Genomic DNA, 22,148 nt, shown 5'->3' on the forward strand with positions numbered 1-22,148 from the left:
GAGAGATTGTGAGTACATTTTTATCTTCTATTCTGATTTCTGTTAACATTGATAAATGTTTATGCAAGAGTAATTTTAAATGCTTTCAGAGATAAAGAAATCACAAAGAAAAACAATCAAAGAGTTTGACTACATGAAAATTAGAAAGTTGAGATGCTGAAACAAAAGTAACTAAAATGGTTGGAACAAATGCTACAGCCTTGTTTGTAGCAAGTGTGATGGGCGTGTGATGGGCAAAGGGTTAGCAAGGTCCTCAGACATCAACACTCCCGAAAAGCAAAAGGGAAGGTTAAAATGCCAAGAGGTGAAGAGACAAAACATGCATGCTAAAGTCACAGATGTGTAAGTCCACATGCTTACTGTCAGTTACCTCAATAGTCACCTGCAAACTAAAACCAGAATGGAACATGAGGGCCAGCTGTGGTGGCCCATGCCTTTAACCTCATCACTCAGAAAGCAGAGGCAGGCAGATCTCTGTGAGTCTCAGGCCAGCCTACTCTATAGAGTGAGTTCCAGGACAACTGGGGTTACACAGAGAAACCCTGTCTTGAAAAACAAACGAACAAAAAAAAAAGGCATAATTACAATGATTATTTTAAAGAAAATGAATTCATATAACATTAACACATAAAAATTAGTTATTTTCATATTTTAGAGATAAACAATCCAAAGTGAAACTAAAAGTATCTGCAAAATTAAATGGAGATAAATCCAGCTACAGGAGGAACCTGAACAATGAAAGCTATGAAACATTGAGGAAAGAAATCAAAGATGTAGAGCAAAGATCAACCTTCCTAGAGCTGTGACTCTTCAATGCAGTTCCTCATGGTGTGCTGACCCCGACCATAAAATCATTTTGTTGTTACTTCAGAACTGCAATTTTGCTATTGTTATGAATCATAATGTAAATATCTGATATGCATGATACCTGATATATGACCCCTATCAAAGGGTCATTCGGTCCCCCCCCCCCCAAGGGGCTGCAACCCACAGATTGAGAACCACTGATCTAGAAGATGGGGAGATGTTCAGTGTTTGTGGGTTGGGAGAGAATATTGTTTTAGGTATCAAATGTGCCAAAGTTGCCTTCAGATCCCTATCAAAACTTAAGCAACCTCTTCGGAGATAGGGACAAGCAGATCCTCAAATCCGTACAGATTGTACAAGTCCAGCCAGCCAGAACAGTTTCAAAAGGGTCAGAGGTATGAGGACTCTTTTTCCTGACTCTGAAACCCACCTGGAAGCTAGCTGTCAAAGTGGTGAGGAACTCCCATAAAAGGAATATAAATGACTGGAATACGTTTTCAGTGCATTGGGTGAGAATTTCCACATAGGCTTAGATATTTTGCCTCATTGGTCCTGGTTGGTGGCACAGTTTGGCAAGGCCTGGACAGTGCAGCTGTGCTGGAGGAAGCACCCACTGGGGTTGGCTTTGGGAATGAATGCTCTGTGCTCTTCTGCTCACGTTCTCTGCTTCCAGCTTGTGCATCTGAGGACATGAGTTCTCAACTTCCTGCCTCTGCTGCCATGCCTCTGCCATGATGGACTCTTCTTGTCCCTCTGGAGTAGTAAGCCAAAAAATAAACTCTTCTTCTATAAGCTGCCTTGGTCCTGGTGTTTTATCACAGCCACAGAAGTAGCTAATACAAGAGCAGGAAGCCAAGGGCTAAGCCTAGATGGTGGGTTAATTTTTTAGCAATGATAAAAGGAAAGAATATTGTTTCAATAAATGGTGCTGGAAAAGCTACATGTAAATGAAGAAAGCTCACTCGTACCTCACAGCCCGCAAAAGATACTCAGATGGATCAACAACGCAGACATAAGAGCTAAAACCACAGCTAGAAGATGACACCAGGAAACACATTCATACCATAGGATTTGACAATGGTCCCACAGCTTTAACTCCAAAACCAGACGACAGCAGCAATAAGATTTCATCAGGACTCAGAACTTGTGTATATTAAAGAAAGTAAAAAGCCTATAAAATGGGAGAAAATATTTTCAAATCATATCTCAGATAAGAGATTAATGTGCAAACCTACAATTCAACAATGAAAAACAACTCATTTTAAAGCTTAACAAAGAATATAATCAGCTATTTCTCTACAAAAATCCAGAGGCGACCAACAACATGCTCAGCACCAGCCACAATAGAAATGCAAACTCTGGGGTTGGGGATTTAGCTCAGTGGTAGAGCGCTTGCCTAAGAAGCACAAGGCCCTGGGTTCAGTCCCCAGCTCCGAAAAAAAAAAGAACAAAAAAAAAAAAAAAAAAAAAAAAAAGAAATGCAAACTCTAACTGCAGTTAGGTGACTTCTTACAAGGTAAAGGTGGCTAGGGAAGAAATGCTAACAGCCAGGTGGCGAGGTCTAAACCTATAATCTCAGCACTTAAGTGAGAGACTGGGGCGAGAGTTTTGCTGTAGGTTGCAGGTAGGCTTAGGGTGCACAGTGAGATGCTACCTCAAGGAAAACAGCAAATGTTGAGAGACTATGGACACCTTGGAGCCCTCATATATGGCTGCTGGGAATGTGAATGGGACAGCTATTATGGGGGCAGCTCAGCAATGACTCAGAAGATAGTTACGGACTCCAAACAAGCCTGCTCCAACTCCTAGATGCCTGGGTACATAGCTCCAGAAGGACTGAAACCAGAGTTCACAGCAGTTCATCATTCCAACAGCTAAGAGTAGCCTGCGGCCCATCAATGGCAGGGGAAAGGTGGGGAGATGGAGATGAACGCATAGCACAAGCCTTTGGCAACAGTATCCTGAATCAGCTTAACACAGACAAAACTTAAATGCTCTATGAAATCCATACAGGACTACAGGTCAGCTCAGGCAAATCATCACAACAGAGAGCAGAGAAGAGTGTGCACGGGGTTAGGAGGGGCATTCTTGCCTGGGAGTAGCTGACAAGGATGATGGACAGGTCTAGGTGGGCACACACATGCTGACTGCATCGAGCCACTGGGTTACTCACCTACAGATGCTAAAATGTAGTCCAGTGTATTCTACCACAACTCAGAAACCCAAAACAACAACAAAACAAAAGGACTTGGACAAGTGTAGGTGTCACATACCTGTCATCCCAGCTGAACTCAAACTCTAAATCCCCCTGCCTCAGCCTCCAAAGTACTGGGATCAATAAGTGTGGGAGCAATGCTATACATCTAAAAAGACAGGAGATCATAAGCCCAAATGTCAGCAGGGACTATTTAAAAAAATCATTAGGTAGCCCTGCCCTTTAATTAATTTGCTTTATTTTCAACATCTTCTATTAAAATTGAAACTTCAAGTAGAGAAAAATGTTTTGTCTTAAACATTTTCCAGGTTTTGACCATGCTGGGGTCCACCTTTCCACATTTTTGTTCGTCACATTTAGTTAACAAGGACAGCAAACGGAAGGGAATGACCACTGAAAATGATGTAGCAGAGCTCTTCAAACCCAGCCTGGGCACAGGGCCCCCAGAACTCCACCACAAGCAAGAGCCCTGCCCTCTGCTGCTGGGCCTCTGGGTATGGGAAGAGAGGGAAAGCTTGGATACCTCTCTGAGGACAATTTCCTCTTTCAGTATGGTAAAGTTCATAATTTGGCCACCAGCCAATACATTAAAATAAGAAAGATAACTTGAAAACAAGGGACACTCTCCCCTCCCTGTGATTGGTCAGAGCTGAAAGTATTTCGAAAGTGCCCTTGGACTCCTCAAGGCCCCGTCCATGAAGTAAGTGAGCTGATGCTTTTGGGGTTCATGCAAGTCTCCAAAAATGTGTTCGCCCCTTTTTGACAAGTAAATCAAACGGCAGGGAGATCAATAACTCACTAAAAAGAAGATATAATTTTTATCTTCCTTTGTACAGTCTCATATCCACTTCCGTTAGGAATAACGAAGTCTGAATTCTTATGCAACACTTATCTCAATGTGTCGATTTTATCAGATTGATGAATTTTGCTAACAAAAGGCAGAGCAAGGAAATCTTTTATGACATATATGGCCCATTCACAGGACTGAAGCTTTAATTTAACCAACTTGTGCATTCTGAGGGAGAGCTGCAGGTGTTGGATCAGAAAGAAAATCATAAATGGGAAGGCATATCAATCTTTATGACAGGGAAACAAAAACACTCTCTACTTGGTTGCCCTCCACAGGCTGGAGAAGGAGAGGCACGGGAAGAGGATATTGTCTCAGGCAACATAGCACAGAGGAGGAAGCCCTGTCTCCCAGTGACAGCTCTTCAGAACTGACCAAAAGGAATGGCCAGAGACAGAGAGAGAGCCATCAAACAACGACGCATGCCAGCTCTGTGTGCTCTGCAAAGTGACTAACTCATTTTCTTGGCCACATCAGAATCAGTAAGCTCTGTGGCCCCCTGAACAAACAGATGACTTATAGCCCCGTGGTTTCTACCTCTTACTTCCTAACTCTGCCCATAGCTCTGATACCTTGCTGTCCCATCTGCAAAGAGGCAACTGGAGTTTCCTACATCTTTCCTACATCTTACCTCCTCCCTCTTTCATGACCTCAACCACAGATAGTCGGTTTATCACTGGGAAAACCCCACAACCCATTGACCCGCCTCCTCTTTTTTTCTCCCAGGGCCTGATTTGCCAAACAGGCTAGCTTTCCCCTGTAGCCAGTGATGGCCCGATGCAAAACCTCATTTGATTACTCCCAGGTCAGATTTCTTTAGGAACATGATCTCTCTGTCTCTGTCTCTGTCTCTGTCTCTCTCTCTCTCTCTCTCTCTCTCTCTCTCTAACTCTCTGTCTCTGTCTCTCTCTGACACTCTCACTCTCTTACTGTGGCTCTTACTGTCTCTCGCTCTCTCAAGATAAAGCTGTAAGTGCTATGGCTGCCAGCAGCAGCAGCAGTCATCCGTTTGCAAAGCTCTGTGATTTTTGTCCTGAGTCAACAGTGCAGGCATCACAAAGCAGGTGGTTGGAGAACATGATACCCAGGCTCCAGTACTGATGCCTGAGTTCTCATGGAGCTACATGCATGTGACCCATGCCCTAGGTTCCAAGGCCTTGAAAGCTGGGCACACATCTGAGGTCTAAAGTGTAGCCCTGTACCTGACTCTCAGTACATACACAGGGGCATATATCAGAGCTCAGAAGAGACGGATTGAAGACTGTTCACCAGAAGAGACCAGACTCCACCTGTGCTTCTCCCACAAGTGAGGGCACCCCATTTCCTAATGCTCCAGTGCTTTCTGGAATCTTAAAAAGCATGTAGTAGCAGCGGTAAACAAGCATACTCCGCTTACCAGGATGTGAGGCTGACCTGCTTGCCCCAGTGTTAAACAAGAAGCCACCTTACACATGAACTCTCATTAGCAAACCTACTTGGTGTTCTCAAGAGTCTTCTGCATTTTCTTGGTCATTTTGTCAATCGCTGCCTGTCTCTTCCCTTCTGCTAACAGGTCTATTTTGTTCAGCACCACAACCAGCTTCTGGCAGGCAATCTGGCCGATCACAAGGCACTCTGCGGACTGTGTCTGCATTCCCTTGGTCACATCAATCACGAGCATCATCAAATCAATGATCTGGGCACCTGGGGCAATAAAAGGAAGGTTAGGAGAAGAGTTGGGTTAGTGAGCCTCACAGAAAGTCACCATCCTAATCCCAGCAAAGCACTGCAATAGTGGGCAGACTAAGAGGAATGGGTGTTACTTCCTGACCAATCCAAATGAGTATACAGACAGGTATAACCTCATCCAGCCAAAAGAGCACCAGGAGAGGCGAAGAAACTGAAGGCCTTCTCAGGGTCCCATGGCTGTGCACAGTAGGGCTGAGTTTTGGTACGGAATGCCTGGCTCCAGAGCTCTCCTCCCTGTTGGACCATTGCTCATTTTCATGTCACTCAACAAGAGATGTTGAGCAGTAAAGACTCTAATACCTAGCTCCCTGCCCTTACTAAGAAAGACAGCAAGGCTTTTATTAAAAGTACAGGCCCCAGTGCTAGAGAGATGGCTCAGCAGTTAAGAGCACTGACAGCTCTTTCAGAGGTTCTGAGTTCAATTCCCAGCAACCACATGGTGGCTCACAACCATCTGTAGTGGAATCCAATGCCCTCTTGTGTGTCTGAAGACAGTGACAGTGTACTCACATACATAAAGCAAATAAATAAATCTTTAAAAATAAAAGTACAGGCCCGCATCAATGTATGGAGGGGTAAGAGGGTCATTCAGAGTGCTTTTCCCCACAGTACTGGGTTGCTTACAATTGTTTCAAAGTCTGATGCTCACCATCTATTACCTTTGGTCCTAGACCCTGTTTATGGAGCTTCTGTTCTTCCTAGGATGTTGGATCACCCAGAACTGCTGTATGCACAGCTGGCTGTGTATACATTTATAGCACGTCTGAGCTGGACAATAGGAGGTGCTCATATGACAGAGGTGTCAGTGATAGGAAAGTGTCAGCTACTATGTTAGAAGCACAAGTGTTTAGAAGCAGAGTGACTATGCCCTCTTGCCCTCTGTAAGGGAAGTTGGAGGCATTTTCAATAATTTAGAAGAAAGAAAAAAGGTATGTTATGGAAAGCAGGAAAAGAGACACCTCCCCCTCTGAAATGAATGGTAATTATATCCTCAGTTTACAAGACCTCCTCACAGGGACTTTTCAGGACCACACTATGATCACTAGCGAGTCTGAAGAAGCTTGCTCGGAAAGTGAGTCTGATGACCAACCCCACCTACTACTGGGGCAGAGGGGCACTATGAAAAGGTCTTCTGTCCTTGGTTGCCACACTGGCAATGCTCAATCTTTGTTACCCTGTTTCAGGTGCAGAAAAGCTCAAAACACTGCAGTACATGCTCTAGGTCACATGGCCACCTGGCACCAAAGGGAATTGCTAAAATAATCAGACTACTGCTCTCAGGGGCCTTCTATTTGGTACGAGCTTAAGCCCTGGTCCCAAGAAATGGCAGTGTGCGTGAGTGCAGGCAGGCCTGACATGGCCAAGGTGTCCTCTTTTGCCAGCCTCTTCTTCTATCTTGCCTGGTCAGGTAGGGATACAATACAGCTGGAAGGGCAGGTGCACGCAGCAGCGTCAAACAAGCCACTTGTTTTAGTCACTGGTTGGTAGGCAGTGCCCTAGCTCCCTCTTGCTGCTGTGAGAGAGAGACACTGCCTCTCCTGTTTCTATGAACAGAAGGCATTTCACAACCCAACAGTTTTCCACAGAATGGAAGGGAAAGGCCCCACTATGCAATGGTTACTATCTTGCCTCTGGTAACCATCTCCATTCCAATTCTAGTCAGTTGTTATCTGGGATGCTGCCTTAGACTGACTTTCCACAATCCATCCTTTAGAACTTTGGAATATCCAAAAGAACTTGCTAAAAATGTATAACTGATTCACAGTGCTGGAGACCTTCAGACTGATATGAAAACATCTTGGAGACAAGTACCAAACTGTATGGAATTGGAGCTGGAGAGATCACCCAGCAGTTAACAATATTGTCTGCTTTTGCTGAGGACCAGGGTTTGATTCCCAGCAACCAAAGGGTGGCTCACAACTGTCTTATAACTCAAGTTTCATGAGATCTGATGCCCTCTTCTGGCCTCCAAGAGTATTATATTCATAGTGTACAGACATACATGCAGGCAAAACACCAATATATGTAAAATAAAATGAAAAGAAAATGCATATAATCTTTGACCCAGCCAAGTTCATAAACACATAGGACACACAACACATCTATTGCTACTGGAGTTGGAGACCATGCAAATGTATGGAACACACTTAAAATAGGTAGGTACGGGGTTGGGGATTTAGCTCAGTGGTAGAGCGCAAGGCCCTGGGTTCGGTCCGCAGCTCCGAAAAAAAGAAAAAAAAATAGGTAGGTACACCATGAAATAGAATAAGATCCTTTTACTACTGTATAATAGTCTGCAGTGGGGGGAAGAACACTGGCCAAAGTAAGGTGTTTTCTAACTGTGCCTGTGTGTGCACTGCAGAGGAATGAGCATTTGCTTCAACATATGAGGTATCCAAGGGAATGCAAAAACAAGAATGAGAAAGAGTGGTAGGAATGAAACACACACACACACACACACACACACACACACACACACACACACACACACACACACTATTCCATTTCATTTCAAATAGGAGTATAAGGAATCCATTAAAATCTAGTAATATTACAAGAACTTAAGCTAAAGAATGGAACACAGACCTGACAGAGTTGCTTTCCTATTAAAAGACCCCATTGACCCCTAAACACACAAGCTCATCAATGTGGTCTTCCTTCTTTTTAACCAGTGGTAGTTTTACTATGGCCTGCCACCACGGGCTACAAAACCTTGCCCCTAGTTGTATGTGTTCCCTTGTCTCCTATGAGATAAGCCGGCACTCATCTCATCAATAAGATGCATCTAGCCACCTACAAATGTTCCCACAAATAGTTAAGCCTTGGGCCTGGTTCCAGGGTCATGTGGTTGGCTCTTCAGCCACTCGAGGAACTAAAGTCTGTAGGCAAACCATGTAGAGGATGTGGGTCATGGCCTGGGCACCTGTCTGCACAGACTCAGTGCAGAACACTGGTACTGGGCTAATTCCAACTATCCAGGTTCTCAGAACATCAGCCCCACAAGGACTTCACAGGTGAGGAAAAGAGAACTGTATAGACACAGAATGACTGTCTGTGTTATACAGTGAATGCATCAGAGCAGAGATCTGAACACCTCACCTGCTGTTCTCCCACCCAGGCTCCATTTGAGAACCACAGCACCCTATATTAAAGCTCACCTCTGCCTTACTGCCCATGGTTCTGGTCCAGCTCACCCCAGGCTGAGTTCTCACCTCAGCTTGGTCTTTCAATCTTTGTGTAAAGCATAAGAGCCTGCTATGACACAGTTTAATAAGCCCTTGTTAGGATGAACTAAGCAAGGTTAGCTTATCCACTCCTCTGTTCTGTTTTTTTAAATCCAATTTTCTATCAGTACATAAAACTATCCACAGAGCCTCACTTGCCTGGCTGCTAGAGAGGCTAGCTCATGAGCTCCAGCTAACTCATGAGCTCCACACAGCAGGCCCTTCCTCATCCATCTTGAGGATGAAAAAATAGAACTGACCACCACACCCAGGTGCTTGGTGTAGCCAGTACCCAAGGACCAGGAGCCAGCAAGGCTTCATCTACAGTCTTATCTGGCACCCACAAGTGGCCTTTGTTGCCGCAATCACACAGCTCTGTTCCAGGAGATTCTCTGCAGCATTGCCAGCACCGGGAACTTCTAAGGAGAGCAGAGGTCAGGGCCACTTGACTGTCGCTCTAAGAACAAGGGCACTGCTGGAAACTGGGGTCAGCTCCAGGCAAATACTCAGTGTCCAGCAGCAGCTCCTAGTTCCTCCCATTTCTTCATCAGACATCTGATCAGGCAACAGGAAGTGATACAACTGGCCAGACTGTCTTGCCTTTTCAAACTCCCTAGTATGTTCATGGAATGAATCAGACAATGTCCCTCCCAATTCCCATGAACCCAGGGTAGAAAATCACCCTGAAACTAGAGGGACAGAGTGAGTGAGTGGGTGGGAAATAGGACAAAAACCCAAGCCTTACAAGGGACCCTCTATACTTAGCCATCTATCAGGGCTTTTCATCAGCCATCCCAACCACAGAACCCTTGAAAGGTTTGCAGAGCAATTATGACAGGGTTAAAGTTTCTCCCTACTTTAAAAAATTACAATCTTCAGTTCTGTAGATTACATATCTTAATCATTTCAAAAATAAAAATAATGAAAAACTTACAAAGGTCAGCATTTAACAAAGTCTGACTTATCTGTGAGATATAATTTCTTTCAAGGATTGAAGGGGAAAAACTGTTCAGAAAACAATGTTTTGGCTGAGGAAAATGACATAAAAAACTAAACATATTTTAGCATCTGTAAAATAGTATTTTTTAAAAAAATCAAAAGGAGCAGGCATTCTAAGAAGAAGAAATAATATTAAATTTAAAATAATAAAAAGTTTGTTTTCAGCTGTTGACTTTTCAGGCACCCAGTGACAGGGTAAATCTACTGTTGTCATCTCTGTGAAGCTATGGTAGTAACTTAATTCTATTTTTTTAAAGGATTTTATTTTTATTCTTTTTAACTGCGTGTGCAGTGTGTGTGTGTGTGTGTGTGTGTGTGTGTGTGTGTGTGTGTGTTTGCATCTTGCAGAGGTCACAGGCATCTGATCCTCTGAAATTGGAGTTATAGATGGGTCTGGGCTACCTGATGTGGGTGCTAGGAACTAGCACCCCAGCTCTCTCCTCTGTAGAAGGGACATGATGACAGCACCTATGTTAGGATGGTGCCTGGCCATAGCAGCCCTCCGGAGTGTCTGCAGCCATCATGTTTCTATTTTTATAACTGATATGTTACATGTGCTGTGAGAGGGCTATGCTCCTCTTGGTCTAGCTGCACCCCATCCTGCAATAAAGAGATTGACAAAGAGCCTTCTGAATAAGGCTCAGAAAGGTTGACAATCTTGTCAAGGTCAAGGAGCAAAGATGTTGAGGGAATGAAGCTCAGTCCACTGACATTGCTCCATCAGAATACCCCATATCATGCCAGCAAGATCTCAGCCCAGTACCACAAAACCTAAGTGAATATGGGCAGTACATGTACACAGGCTCCTGCTCCTATAGATGCTCAGGATAGAGGCCGTGTCCAGAGGGCATGCCTAGAAGAGGCTCCTGGCCAGTCAAGGGATGTCCTATCATCACTGTACTGCATTAATTCATTACTCATTATACTACCTGTCTCTCTATTTTATAGATTATGACTCCGGCAAGTTAGATAACTTCTCCGAAAGCACCTTGCTAACAGGCAGAAACCAACACTGGTCAGATGTCATCACAGGTTGCAGCTGTAGCTACACTGACTCTCAGCTGTGTGTATGTGGTAGGGGTAGATTTTATATTATGTTGTGGCCATTTGGCTCTGTTAAGGAGAATCTAATGTGTCATGGCTGGTATATTTCTGATTTCTGCTCTTTGAATAGTTTCCCTGAACTAGGACAAGCCTGAGTGGTACGGGACTTCTGTGAGACCCTTGGATTCCTGTGTTGCTCATGGGCCTGGGTACATCACTCAATGTAACATGAAAGGAATGCTACCACCACTTCCCAGCAAGCAGAATGTGCTGTGTCTGCTTGCTGGGCATTAGGTGTTAGTGACAGCCTGAAGCACTGTGTCTGCCACTGGGATGGGAATCCTTATTGTGTCAACTGATCTAAAAAGGTGGGGTCTTCCAAACATCTGAGCCAAATCCTGGTGGAGAGACCTGTGGGAAAGGCTGAGCAGGTGACAGTGACATCTCCCCATCACCCAGAACTTGGGATGCAAGAAGCAGCAAGGCCTCTTGTTCCTGAGGTGGACGACCAAGTGGACCAAGTGGTCCAGGTGTCCATCCTCAGAATACCAGGGTGGGAGTAGAGCCAACCCAGGTCCAGTGGGATCTGTGGGCTGTCCAGTAAGTCAAAAGCCCCAAAGCAGCAGCCACTATTAGAAAGAACCAGACAGGGCTGGGGATTTGGCTCAGTGGTAGAGCGCTTACCTAGGAAGCGCAAGGCCCTGGGTTCGGTCCCCAGCTCCGAAAAAAAAAAAAAAAGAAAGAACCAGACAGAGCCAAGCCTGAGTTTGGGACAGGGGTCATTTAGCCTGCACAGTATTGTGAGGTGTGGATGCATGGCCACCACCAACCATTCAAGAAGCCCACGTAAATCTACAAATTATCAGATGTGGTTAAAACTGGGCTTATAGCTAACATAGCGAAGGAGAGGATCCCTTAAGGAGAGATGAATTTTGAGCTATACTCTATGCAGATCATTTCAATGAACCCCTGCCCTGGATTTACACCAGTGTTGGCTCTTATCAGGTTTGAACTTGTGACTTCCCAGTTAGCCCTGATCTTCACTTCAGCCCCATGTGGTAGAGGCTCTTCTACTTCCCTAAAGACAAACCTGACGACCAACTTGCACAGTCATCAACAGCCAAAGAAACACTAGAGCCAAGTGTTGTCTGACTTCAAGATTTTTTCCCTTTTCCTATGGCCAGCTGCCTGTTGGCCAGAATCCCACATTCCTGAGACCTCTGGGAACCTGGAGACATCCCGAGGAACAGGTGGGCAAGGTCCTGCAGGTGGCAACGGAAGGAGAACAGACTCAAGTGACGGCGATCTGCCAGGGTCCCCTGGGACACACGTGCCATCTGAGACCATTGCATTCATCACCACCTAAGTATACCACAGAAGAACAACGCCAGCGATGTCTGCAGAGGAGGGACAACAAAGGGAGGCCATGTAAGAGATCAAGGGAAAACTTCAACAGGATGGACAAGAAAAGCAGGAGTTGGACTCTGGCCAAAAGCAAAAATTGTCAGAAGAGTATACAGGCTGGGGTTGGCTGAAAGCTGCAGCGCTGAGGGCACGCACAGGATGCCCAGTTTTGTAGTCTGAGAAGCCACGAGTGAGTAGTCATTGCTCTCCAAGCTCTTTAAGCTCTTTATCTATAAATCAGGACAACCTCACAACTGTGACCTAGGGGCAACAGCCAGAATCTTGGTAAAAATAAAATTTGATCTCCAGTTTATACTTCACACCATGATTCCAAACTAATCAAAGTTTCAAACATAAAGGCAGGCAAGACAGTTCAATGAATAAAGGCACTTGCCACGAAGATAATTCCCAGAACCCACACAGTGGGAAGAAAAGAACAAACGTCTGCAAGCTGTTCTCTGAGCACATGCCTGCCTGCCGTGATATACACAAGCATACACACAGACTCACAGAATAAATAAATGTAATTTAATAAAATATTTCAGCCAGTGATGATGGTGCATACACTTTTAACACCAGCACTTGGGACTCAGAGGCAGATAGATTGCTATGAGTTTGAGGCCAGCCTGGGCTATATAGAAAGACTCTATCTCAAAACAAACAAAATGTTTCAAACATAAAGACCCGAAAGTACTAGAAGAAAAGTCATGGGGAAAGAAATACAACTTTAAGGTAAGACAAACCCAAATAAGGTACATAGCAGGTGAAAACAGGAAATCAATAAACTCATCAACATAAATTCAAATATTTCTGCATAAAAAATTAATGACAAATCTAAAGGCTGGAGAAAGTCCTAACAACCACACTAGACTACGAACCTTAATGCCTCAGACAGAATGAAGTTCAAACTACTCATAAGTACACCAAAACCTTAGCAGAAAGTGCCGGAGAGGTCAGTGGCTAGCAGCACACTGCTGACTGAGCCCTCCCACAGCTCTGGCCTACAATAAGAGCATGGTGCACCTGCACAGCCAAACAATAGGATTCCAACCCATCGTGATCCAGTGATGTGAGGTAAAAAGCAAACACCTAACACAGCAAATGGCTTTCCAGTTGGGCAAGAACACAGGACAGGCAACTCAGAACTATGCTGGGAAAGGTGGCTTGGATACACAGCAGACCAATGGAAGAGACTTGTCCAGTGCTCATTTGAGCAAAGACAGAAGAGAGGAAGCTCATGGGTTTAAGGAGGAAGGAGGTGAAGTGAGATTGAAGAGGAGACAAATAAGCACAGACAACCCACACATAAAAGATGATCTCCTGTGGCTGGAGAGATGGCTCAGCGGTTAAGAGCACCTGACTGCTCTTCCAGAGGTCCTGAGTTCAATTCCCAGCAACCACATGATGGCTCACAACCATCTGTAAAGAGATCCAATGCCCTCTTCTGGTGTGTCTGAAGACAGCTAGAGTGTACTTATATATAATAAATGAATAAATAAAATCTTTAAAAAAAAAAAAAAAAAGAAGATCTCCTAGAACTACCAGGGGAAAAAAATTTCAGTAAAACCACAGTCAAATCCTGTGTTTCACTGACTGATTAACAAGGTAATACCGACCACAGTAAAAGAACCCTTCCCATGTTGAAAACAAAATCTTACATATTAATAAAAGTATTCATTTGCTTGGGGAAAAAAAAGGACCCAAGACAGAATTAACAGTGCCTGGCACCAAGTCACCCCATTTACAGATGAGGAAACTGCACTACTGACCAAGAGCTGAAGGGCAGGGTGAGTTCCAGGCAGAGACATAATCAAGGTCTACCCAGCCTCAATAACAATAACCCAAAGTACTATTCCCAAGTCTCCCAGGGAAAACAATGAGTTTATTGACTTTACTTAGAGCATGGGTGAGAGCTTACTGGCTGAAGTGCTGGTGACCCCAAAGTAGCTGCACTGGAAATTGTCACCAGTGTTGATGTTAGCTTCCCTACAGCTACCTAGGTGGAGCCCCTTCAGTTAACCTCTCCCAGCCTCTAGACTGGCAAGTGATTCCAATGTCTGGGAGGGACATTATAGGGAACTGTCAACAAACAGCTGGGAGGAGCGGCTGGAATCTTAGTTGAGGGTCCACTAAGCCTCCCACCCCTTCTTTCATGAGTCAATAAAGCCTGATAGGTAACTGCAGCAGAAACAGCTGGTCTGCAGTCCACAACACACATGTTTCTTTAGCTCCCAGAAGCCAGCAGAATGTCAGTACCAGCCTCAGCTTGTGCCACCTCCTACCACTAGAACTTGGGAGGCTCTAAAATTGCACATGCTGCCCTTTCTGAAGTGAGAGGTAGAGCCAGGGTCTGCACACAGAGCAGAGGCTCCCTGGACAGAAGCAGTGACGCCATGGACCTTCCGGATGCAGGAGGGTTCATGGGGCCTGGCTCCTGACCCAGCAGGGGAGCCTGGCTGCCTGCTTCCTTAAGCTACTGTGTCACAGTCTATCTGGGGTAATCTCTTCAGCTGACTTTGTACAACAGTGCAGTCCCTGTTCAAGAGCAGCAAGAAGGAGCAGAAAATGGAATTTGAAATGTAGAAATAAAATAATTGTGGGCCACGAGCTATAATTTGATTTCATGCTTTACAAGGAAATGAAAGAAGGCTTCCTTAAAAGTATGGGTTTTGCTCCCCCTACCCCTCCCCCATTTTAGCCATTTTAGGATTTCCTCTAGCACCGAAGAGAAAATAGGATTGTGGAAAATGTTCAGTTCTCAAGTGTCACCAGCACTCAGGGCAAGCTCAATGTTAATGTGAACTTCCCATTCTGGGTAAGAGGAAATTCTTCAATTAATAAACCGGGTGTGCGGAGGCCAGTCTTTAAGGTTTAATCAATTTCATCTGTACTTAGGATAAAAAGACTGACTATTCTACTTTTCCCCCCTAGTTTTCCTTCTTTTAAAAAAATAATAAAATGAATGTTTTATTTTAAATTCTTTGAGGTTCATATCTCCTGTTTCAGGAAATATTGTCTATTTCATGCAGCGAGTATAAAAACTCCCCCACCACACTTCTTACTTCTGCTAAGAATCTGTACTCAAAAATAACTAAGTTATCCTCTGCCCTCATAGACTATAACAGCTTGGAGATGATATGAGTTATACAGAGTTCTGGCAGACACCTTGAGGGGCTGGGGGAGGAAGGGGAAACACAGACGAATCTCCAAATATGGATGCAGAACTTCTGAACACCCAGTGAGAGGGGATGTGGGACTGCAACTATGAACGAGGCCCAGGCCAGCAGCTGGAACAAACTTCACGTGGTGATGTCTGAGGCCCTAACATAGACCCCGTGCTATGGCTCTGGGATAAAGTGGGCACAGAGGACCAGGCAGTGTCAAGATGAAGCCTGGGCACCTTCCCGATACTAATGAACAGACAGGCTTACTGGCCAACTAGGGCCCAGTGCATATGACAGTGATGAGGACTTTCTTAACTTTTTGATCCATCACACAGGCCACTCTACCTGGGGTCATGAGCAGGAGCTGGAGGAAGGTCCCACAGTGAAGAGTGAAAAACCCTCCTAGAGTTTGTACTCCTGTCTAAAGCCTGCAGTGGGCCCCAACTGGTGATCCTTCACAAGATGCCTTGCTCTCTGGCCAGCATTCATCCAGCCAGCACAGCTACAGCCACCCCTAATCAGTTTGTGATACATCCGGCAACAGCGTGTGGTTTAGGAGAGCACCTTACCCCTTGAAACAGGAGAGGTAAGCACCAGACACCTGGGAAATATCACTCTCTGTCTTAGAGACAAGATCTCACTATGTTACTCAGACTTGGTGGGAATTCCTGGCTTCCAGCAATCCTCTTGCCTCAGCCTCCTGAGTTGTTGGCACTTGAGATATATACCATTACACCTGATTTATTTTCTCAAAACACTGGCAATTCTGGGGTCCTGCTCCTGTGATTTCCATTGTGAAAATAAGCAATCAGAGCTCATCCTCATAACCACAAGTTATGGAGGTCTGAACGTGGCAGGATGTAGTGTCAGACATGCCCCAGCAACGTGGGCTTAAAAAGTCAGGACCTGTTCAGCATACAAAAAGTACTCAGCCAATGTGGCGGAGGGAGGCAGGAGGCAGCACAACCCACAGCTTGAACATGGGACATTAGGCCTAACTTAGCTCTGTCTGAGGTCTATTCCATGGGGCCACTTCCTCTGAACACAGAACCATGATCCCACAGGGAGCCTTTCCACCTTTGCATTTCCAGGCACACCTCAGACCTGTGGGACACTGTGTTAGGGAAGAGTGGGTTGTGGAGCAGGCTTTGCAGGGACACAATGGACTACCCCAACTACACCAAATGGCACTGCCAAAGAGCCTTTCCACATCTGTGCCTTGGCTTCTCCCAGCTGCTGGGCACTCTAAAGCTCACAGATGAATTTGCAACCCTCACCTGGGGTCTGAAGCACACAACCACTTCCTGGACAGGAGGCCATTATCACGGATGAATGCCCTACATTTCTGGAAAGGAGGATATAAGGTATAGTAATCCAAAACATAATCCTCTGTGGGAGCATTATGTAGGTGCTGAAGCAAAGAGCAAGACCCAGTATGAGAGAGACCACAGGGAGTGGAAACTCTTGAGACCACTGGAGGGAACAGTCTCTCCAGCTCCAGCCCACCAGAGACAGGCAGGAATGCAGGCCTGGGGCTGCCAGATCTTCCTACTTTTCAAGAGAAGCCAAAAATCTGGACTATTACATAAAATTTGCCAAATTTTAAACTTTGACAACCAATTCAAAAAATGTTTAAATTATATGGCCCAAATCAAACATGCCTAGGGGCCAAGTCTGGCCAGCAGCTCCCAGTGTGAGTCCTCTGAAAAGAGTGCTCTCTAGAAAGGCATATTGAAGAAGTAGAACAAACACCAATTTGTTCTTTGGCCTTGACACTACCTATGTCAGAGGGAGCCTGAGCACCAGCATACAGGTCCACAGTAACCCCCTTGCTCCTGGGAGCCCCGTCAGTACTCCAAGAAAGCAAGGATAGAAGCTGCCAGAATGAGTCAACTAAAGGTAACATGGTGGTAGGCTCTGATATCAAAGTGGCCACAAACTTGAGGCTCACCCAAACCTCCAAATGGGCTACCAGAGTTGACTACTTTTCCTCATCAGCTTTGGCACCTCCAGAGCTAATGAGGAGGTGGAGGTGTTAGGCCCCCAGGCTCACTCCGCAACACCTACATGCCCCTGACCTGTGCCTTTCACACCACCTCTCACTTCTCTAGCCTAGAAGGGGCACCCTCCCTCAGCTCCATCATGCTCCTGGGCAGTTCTGCTGTACTGCTCACTCCTCTTGCAGCTTCTGGGACTCAGCTGTCTTTCCCCTTGTACCACAAGCACACAGTGGGTACTCAATACATAAGCATGGGGTGAATGAAAAGCATTATAAGGCCAGAGAGATCCAGCACTTTGAAGTTGGTCACATGTTACTTAATGCAGGGACAACTTCTAAGAGAGGTGTTGGAAATTTCATCACAAGAACATGACAACTTTTCATAGCCCTGCTAATGTGTCCTGCATACTTAGGCTGTACCGTCACCCAACAGACTGTTATATAGCTTGAGACCACACAAAGAACGCCCCCCTTCCCCACTGCAATGACCAAACCCTTCTTTACTCCTCAGTGGTGGTGTCCTAACATGTATAAGGCCTGGCTTCAATCCCCTGCATTGCAAACAAAACAAGATGTATGAGTACAGAAACCAAAAGGAGAGAGAACAGCTGTGCCCCTGCAGTGCAAGGTCAAGCAAGGATCATCCCAATGAAGATCAGATTCCAGGGCTTCTCTACTTGGAAAACGCTCAACAAACCTGAATGGAGAGGATCGGTCTTCATCTATCCATGAGCAGGTAAAGAAGGCTCAACTCAGGACAGCAGACTGCTCTAGGCCTCAGTGTAGGCCACTTAGTGTAGAAGCCAGGTCCTCCTTCCCAAGGTTCTTGCTGCTGTGGCACACTCACAATGGCCTCAGACACAAACATGCCCTGGAAGATGTGTGCCACCAGGCCACAGAAAACCTCATTTGTAGAGAAACCACAGCAAGGCAGTCTTCATTAGCCTTGAACTGGAAGTGCAGAAAGGCCAGGACTGAGGACTGAGCTCTACCACAGAGGAACACATCCAGAGGGCACAGGCTTACAGGGCCAGTGAAAGAGCAGCTTGAAAACTGCCTGGAAAGCAGCAGACAAAAAATGGGGGGCAGGGGGAGAAGAAAGGACAGAATCAACCATAAAAAGTAAGTAAAATCAGCAGAATTCCTTCATGAAAAGGATGGAATTAGCATACGGCCTCAGCTGCCAAGTGAGGCCATTGAAGCAAGCAATGTAAATGAGTTCAAGATACAATTAGACATTTTTTTGGATGGAGACTGGGGACTGAAGAGGCACCGCAGGCCTCATTTCAGAAGGGGCAGCAGGAACACATCTCACTGTGAAGGGCTGCAGAGTCCACAATGTCCTGTGGGCCCAACAGTTAGCAACTTGAGGGATGAAATCAATGAGAGACCTGCCAGGACACAGAGGCCCCTGGAGGAAGTGGTAGGCAGACCAGGCCAGCGTGTCAGGGAAACAGCTCCATTTTTGAAGCTCTCCTTCCCCACTGCTTATTGCCAAGATGCCCTACCCTAATATCTGCATACTAGCTACTCCAGTCCCACCTGGTACCAGGCACTGAAATGCGTCTGGTCCTCTCTCATCTGAACACTTGTTCAGGTATTCCGTGGATAGAGCTCCAAGATTCAGAGGAGTCTAACGCTGCTCCTGTCTCCAAGGAGTGCAACCTGTGGGGACACATGTACATGTATATACCCGCTACAACAGAGGAACAACAGAGAAGAGAGTAAGGTTGGAGGATCCCAGGAAAGGCTGCTCTGGGCTAAGGACACAGCAGGAGGCCACAGAAGCCAGGCTGCCAGCACCACACAGAGGATGCTGAGCATGCACTTCCCCCAAGAACTTTGCTAAAAAGGGACTGAATGACCAGAGGCGCCAACCGCTGGCCCATGGACCAGATATGACTCAACAGCAATGATTCAGGACAGCTGTTCCCAATCTTCCTGAGAGCAAAGCACATGTGGCCCACCCAAGGAATAGAAAATGCCTGTCCTTGTGAGGGACACAATTTATTAGACCCTCTCTAGCCAATTGGTTCTGATGTCCTTCTTATGTGACTCACTATATGGACTCTTTGGTTTTGTCAAGGTTCTGGGCCCCTGGCCTCTTCTAAAACCCTCATTTCCGCTAAGGTGAAGGAATGTCTCAGTATACCCCTGGCAGCAAGATTCCCACAGCCATGAGCTCCACTCTCAGGCTGAGCAGAGCTCCACTTTCTTGCAGAGCCCAAGAGCTGAGCACTCTGTCAGTTTCTTGCATCAGTTTCTTGTAAGAGTCCTATCTCTCACTCTGAAACTAGAAATACCCATAATACCGTAAGAAGATAAAGATTGCTTCCCACTTTGTGCCAAGAACCTCCATCTGCAAAGCAGCAGCATGTAGCCCACATTAGGAGCAATGGCAGGACACAGTCAGCACGTGGGGTCCTGTCCTTTGCTCTAAAGTCTGCTGATGTTAAGATTGGGTATCCCTTGATTTAGTAGGCCTACCCCATACACTAAGCCAAGGAGAGAAAGGAGGAAGAATAGCCCTGGGACTGGAGTTCAGGAAAGATGAAGGGTGGGTGGTAACTTCTACCCTTTGTGCTCTATCCTCCTCCCTAAAGGAGAGAAGAATTGTCACTTTCACATTTAGAAGTATCCCATGCTAGGCACTGTGCTTGGAGTGCTCAGAACCCGCTTATCCATTATTTCCACTTGAACTGTAAGAAAGGCACTATAATTCTATCCTCTCAAAGCAAACTTAACAAGAGAGGTCAATTTGCAAGCCTCAAAAACACAGCTAGAGCACGGCAGAGCTAAGATACCAAAGTCATGATCCCCTAGAGTCCTCTCCACCATTCTAGTCATGCACTTTTGCTTTAGGAGGCCTTACTCTGCTCTGGCCCCATTCCAGAAGCAGCTCCTTAAAAACAGACACAGAGGGGTTGGGGATTTAGCTCAGTGGTAGAGTGCTTGCCTAGCAAGTGCAAGGCCGTGGGTTCAGTCCTAAACTCCGAGAAAAAAAAATAAAAAATAAATAAATAAAAAAGGCCTCTTCTAGGAAAATAAAATTTAAACAAACAAACAAAAACAAAACAAAAACAAAAACAAAAAACAAAAAAACAGGCTGGGTTTTGGCTTTTAGTGGGAGATGCTCAGCATATGCAAGATCCTGGGTTCCATCCTCAGTAGTAAAAAATAGCAAGAAAGAACAGACTCAAATCTAAGAAGACTCTATACTGAGCATCCAGCTCTGGCTTCCAAGAAGGAGTTGCCCTGTGTATGTAGGTGGTGGTGGTGGGTGTTCTGACTGAGGTTAGAAGCTTCATGCACTAGGCAAGTGGACCTAGACAGCCTGGCATAGTGCACAGACCACAAACTCATGGAAACCCATGGGTTCAAATATCACCACTGTGGGTTGAAAGAAGCCAGTTACCTTTCTGAGCCTTGGGCACCTTACCTGTACCAAACATTGAAAATACAAATGAATGTCTGTCTGTCTGTCTGTCTGTCTATCTGTCTGTCTGTTTCTGTCTCTCTCTGTGTGTGTGTGTGTGTGTGTGTGTGTGTGTGTGTGTTTTATTTCTTTCTATGGAAAAAAATTTAAAGACCAATCTTTGAAAAGGGAGGATGATTCTGAATATTAATGAGGTATAAAATTCAAGGAGTTACAGTTAATATTTGTACTGATAATGGCATTGCTTTGATCAATTTTTTTATTTAGAGACACATAAACAAAGGTAAATTGATGTGTGATTTCATAAATTTGTTTGTTTTTTTTTGTTTGTTTGTTTTTTTTTTTTTTTGAGTCAGGGTCTCTCTGCATAGCCCTGCCTATCCTGGAACTTACTACGTAGAACAGGCTGGCCTGAAACTCAGAGTTCTGTCTGCCTCTGCCTCCTAGATATTCAGATAAAAGGTATATACCACCACTCCTTGCTCATAAGTGTTTTAAGATACTGCAGGAAAAAGAGAAGGGAAGGAGGGATATATGCCAGAAGTGATAACCTATACCTGAGGTCCCAAGAAGGATCACTTAAGCCCAGAAATTCTCCCCCAGTCGAGGTAGCATACATCCTGTCTTCCCTCCCTACCCAGGCTATGGCCCTCTCTTTCCCCATTTCTTCTTTCACAGCACCTATGTCCTACCACATCCCTCTCTCTAGTGCCCTGCCCCACCCCCTTGCCAAGGTCCCTTTTTATTTTCTGGTTTCTGTGGTTACTATAGATTATGTAGTCACATCTAAAGATCCAGAACTCAGACTCACAAATAAGGAACACATAGTGTTTATCTTTCTGGGTCTGGGTTACCTCACTCATATTTTCTATTTCCCTCCATTTACTTGCAAATTTCATTAATTTATTTTTCTTTGCAACCAAATAGAATGCCAGTGTGCATATTTACCTATCTTTACCAGCCATGCATCTGCTGAAGGAGAGTTGGGCTGCCTCCTCTTCCTGGCTCCTATGAACGGAGCTACAGTGAACATAGCTAAGCTAGGATCTGTAGAGTAGGATGGCAAGTCCTGTGGGCGTATGCCAGGTAGTGGTGCAGTCAGGTCATATGGCAGATCTACTTTTAGCTTTGGGAAACTTCTCTACACTGATCCCCACGGTGGTTATCCCCAGGCTGCAATCCCAGCAACAGTGCATGAGGATCCTTTCCCTGACAGCTTCACCAACATTTGTACAGAGAGCAGAGGAACACAGTATTTTTGGTGTTCTAGGAAAGTTCTAG

At 45.4% G+C, this 22,148-nt stretch overlaps 1 protein-coding gene across 3 annotated transcripts in view; it reads right to left on the reverse strand.

The window, feature by feature from the left end:
• Positions 1-22,148, reverse strand: part of Eefsec (eukaryotic elongation factor, selenocysteine-tRNA-specific) — a 196,143-nt gene that overhangs the window by 115,352 nt on the left and 58,643 nt on the right. For 2 of the 3 annotated variants that reach the window (NM_001109249.1, NM_001398914.1), the window contains exon 2: positions 5,345-5,552. The exons of the other annotated variant lie outside the window; for it this stretch is intronic. In NM_001109249.1, the coding sequence (NP_001102719.1) occupies positions 5,345-5,552 (208 nt within the window). The remainder of the gene's footprint in view (positions 1-5,344; positions 5,553-22,148) is intronic. 3 annotated transcript variants of the gene reach the window in all.

This window comes from Rattus norvegicus, chromosome 4 (assembly GCF_036323735.1).
Source record: "Rattus norvegicus strain BN/NHsdMcwi chromosome 4, GRCr8, whole genome shotgun sequence".
Lineage (NCBI taxonomy): Eukaryota > Metazoa > Chordata > Mammalia > Rodentia > Muridae > Rattus > Rattus norvegicus.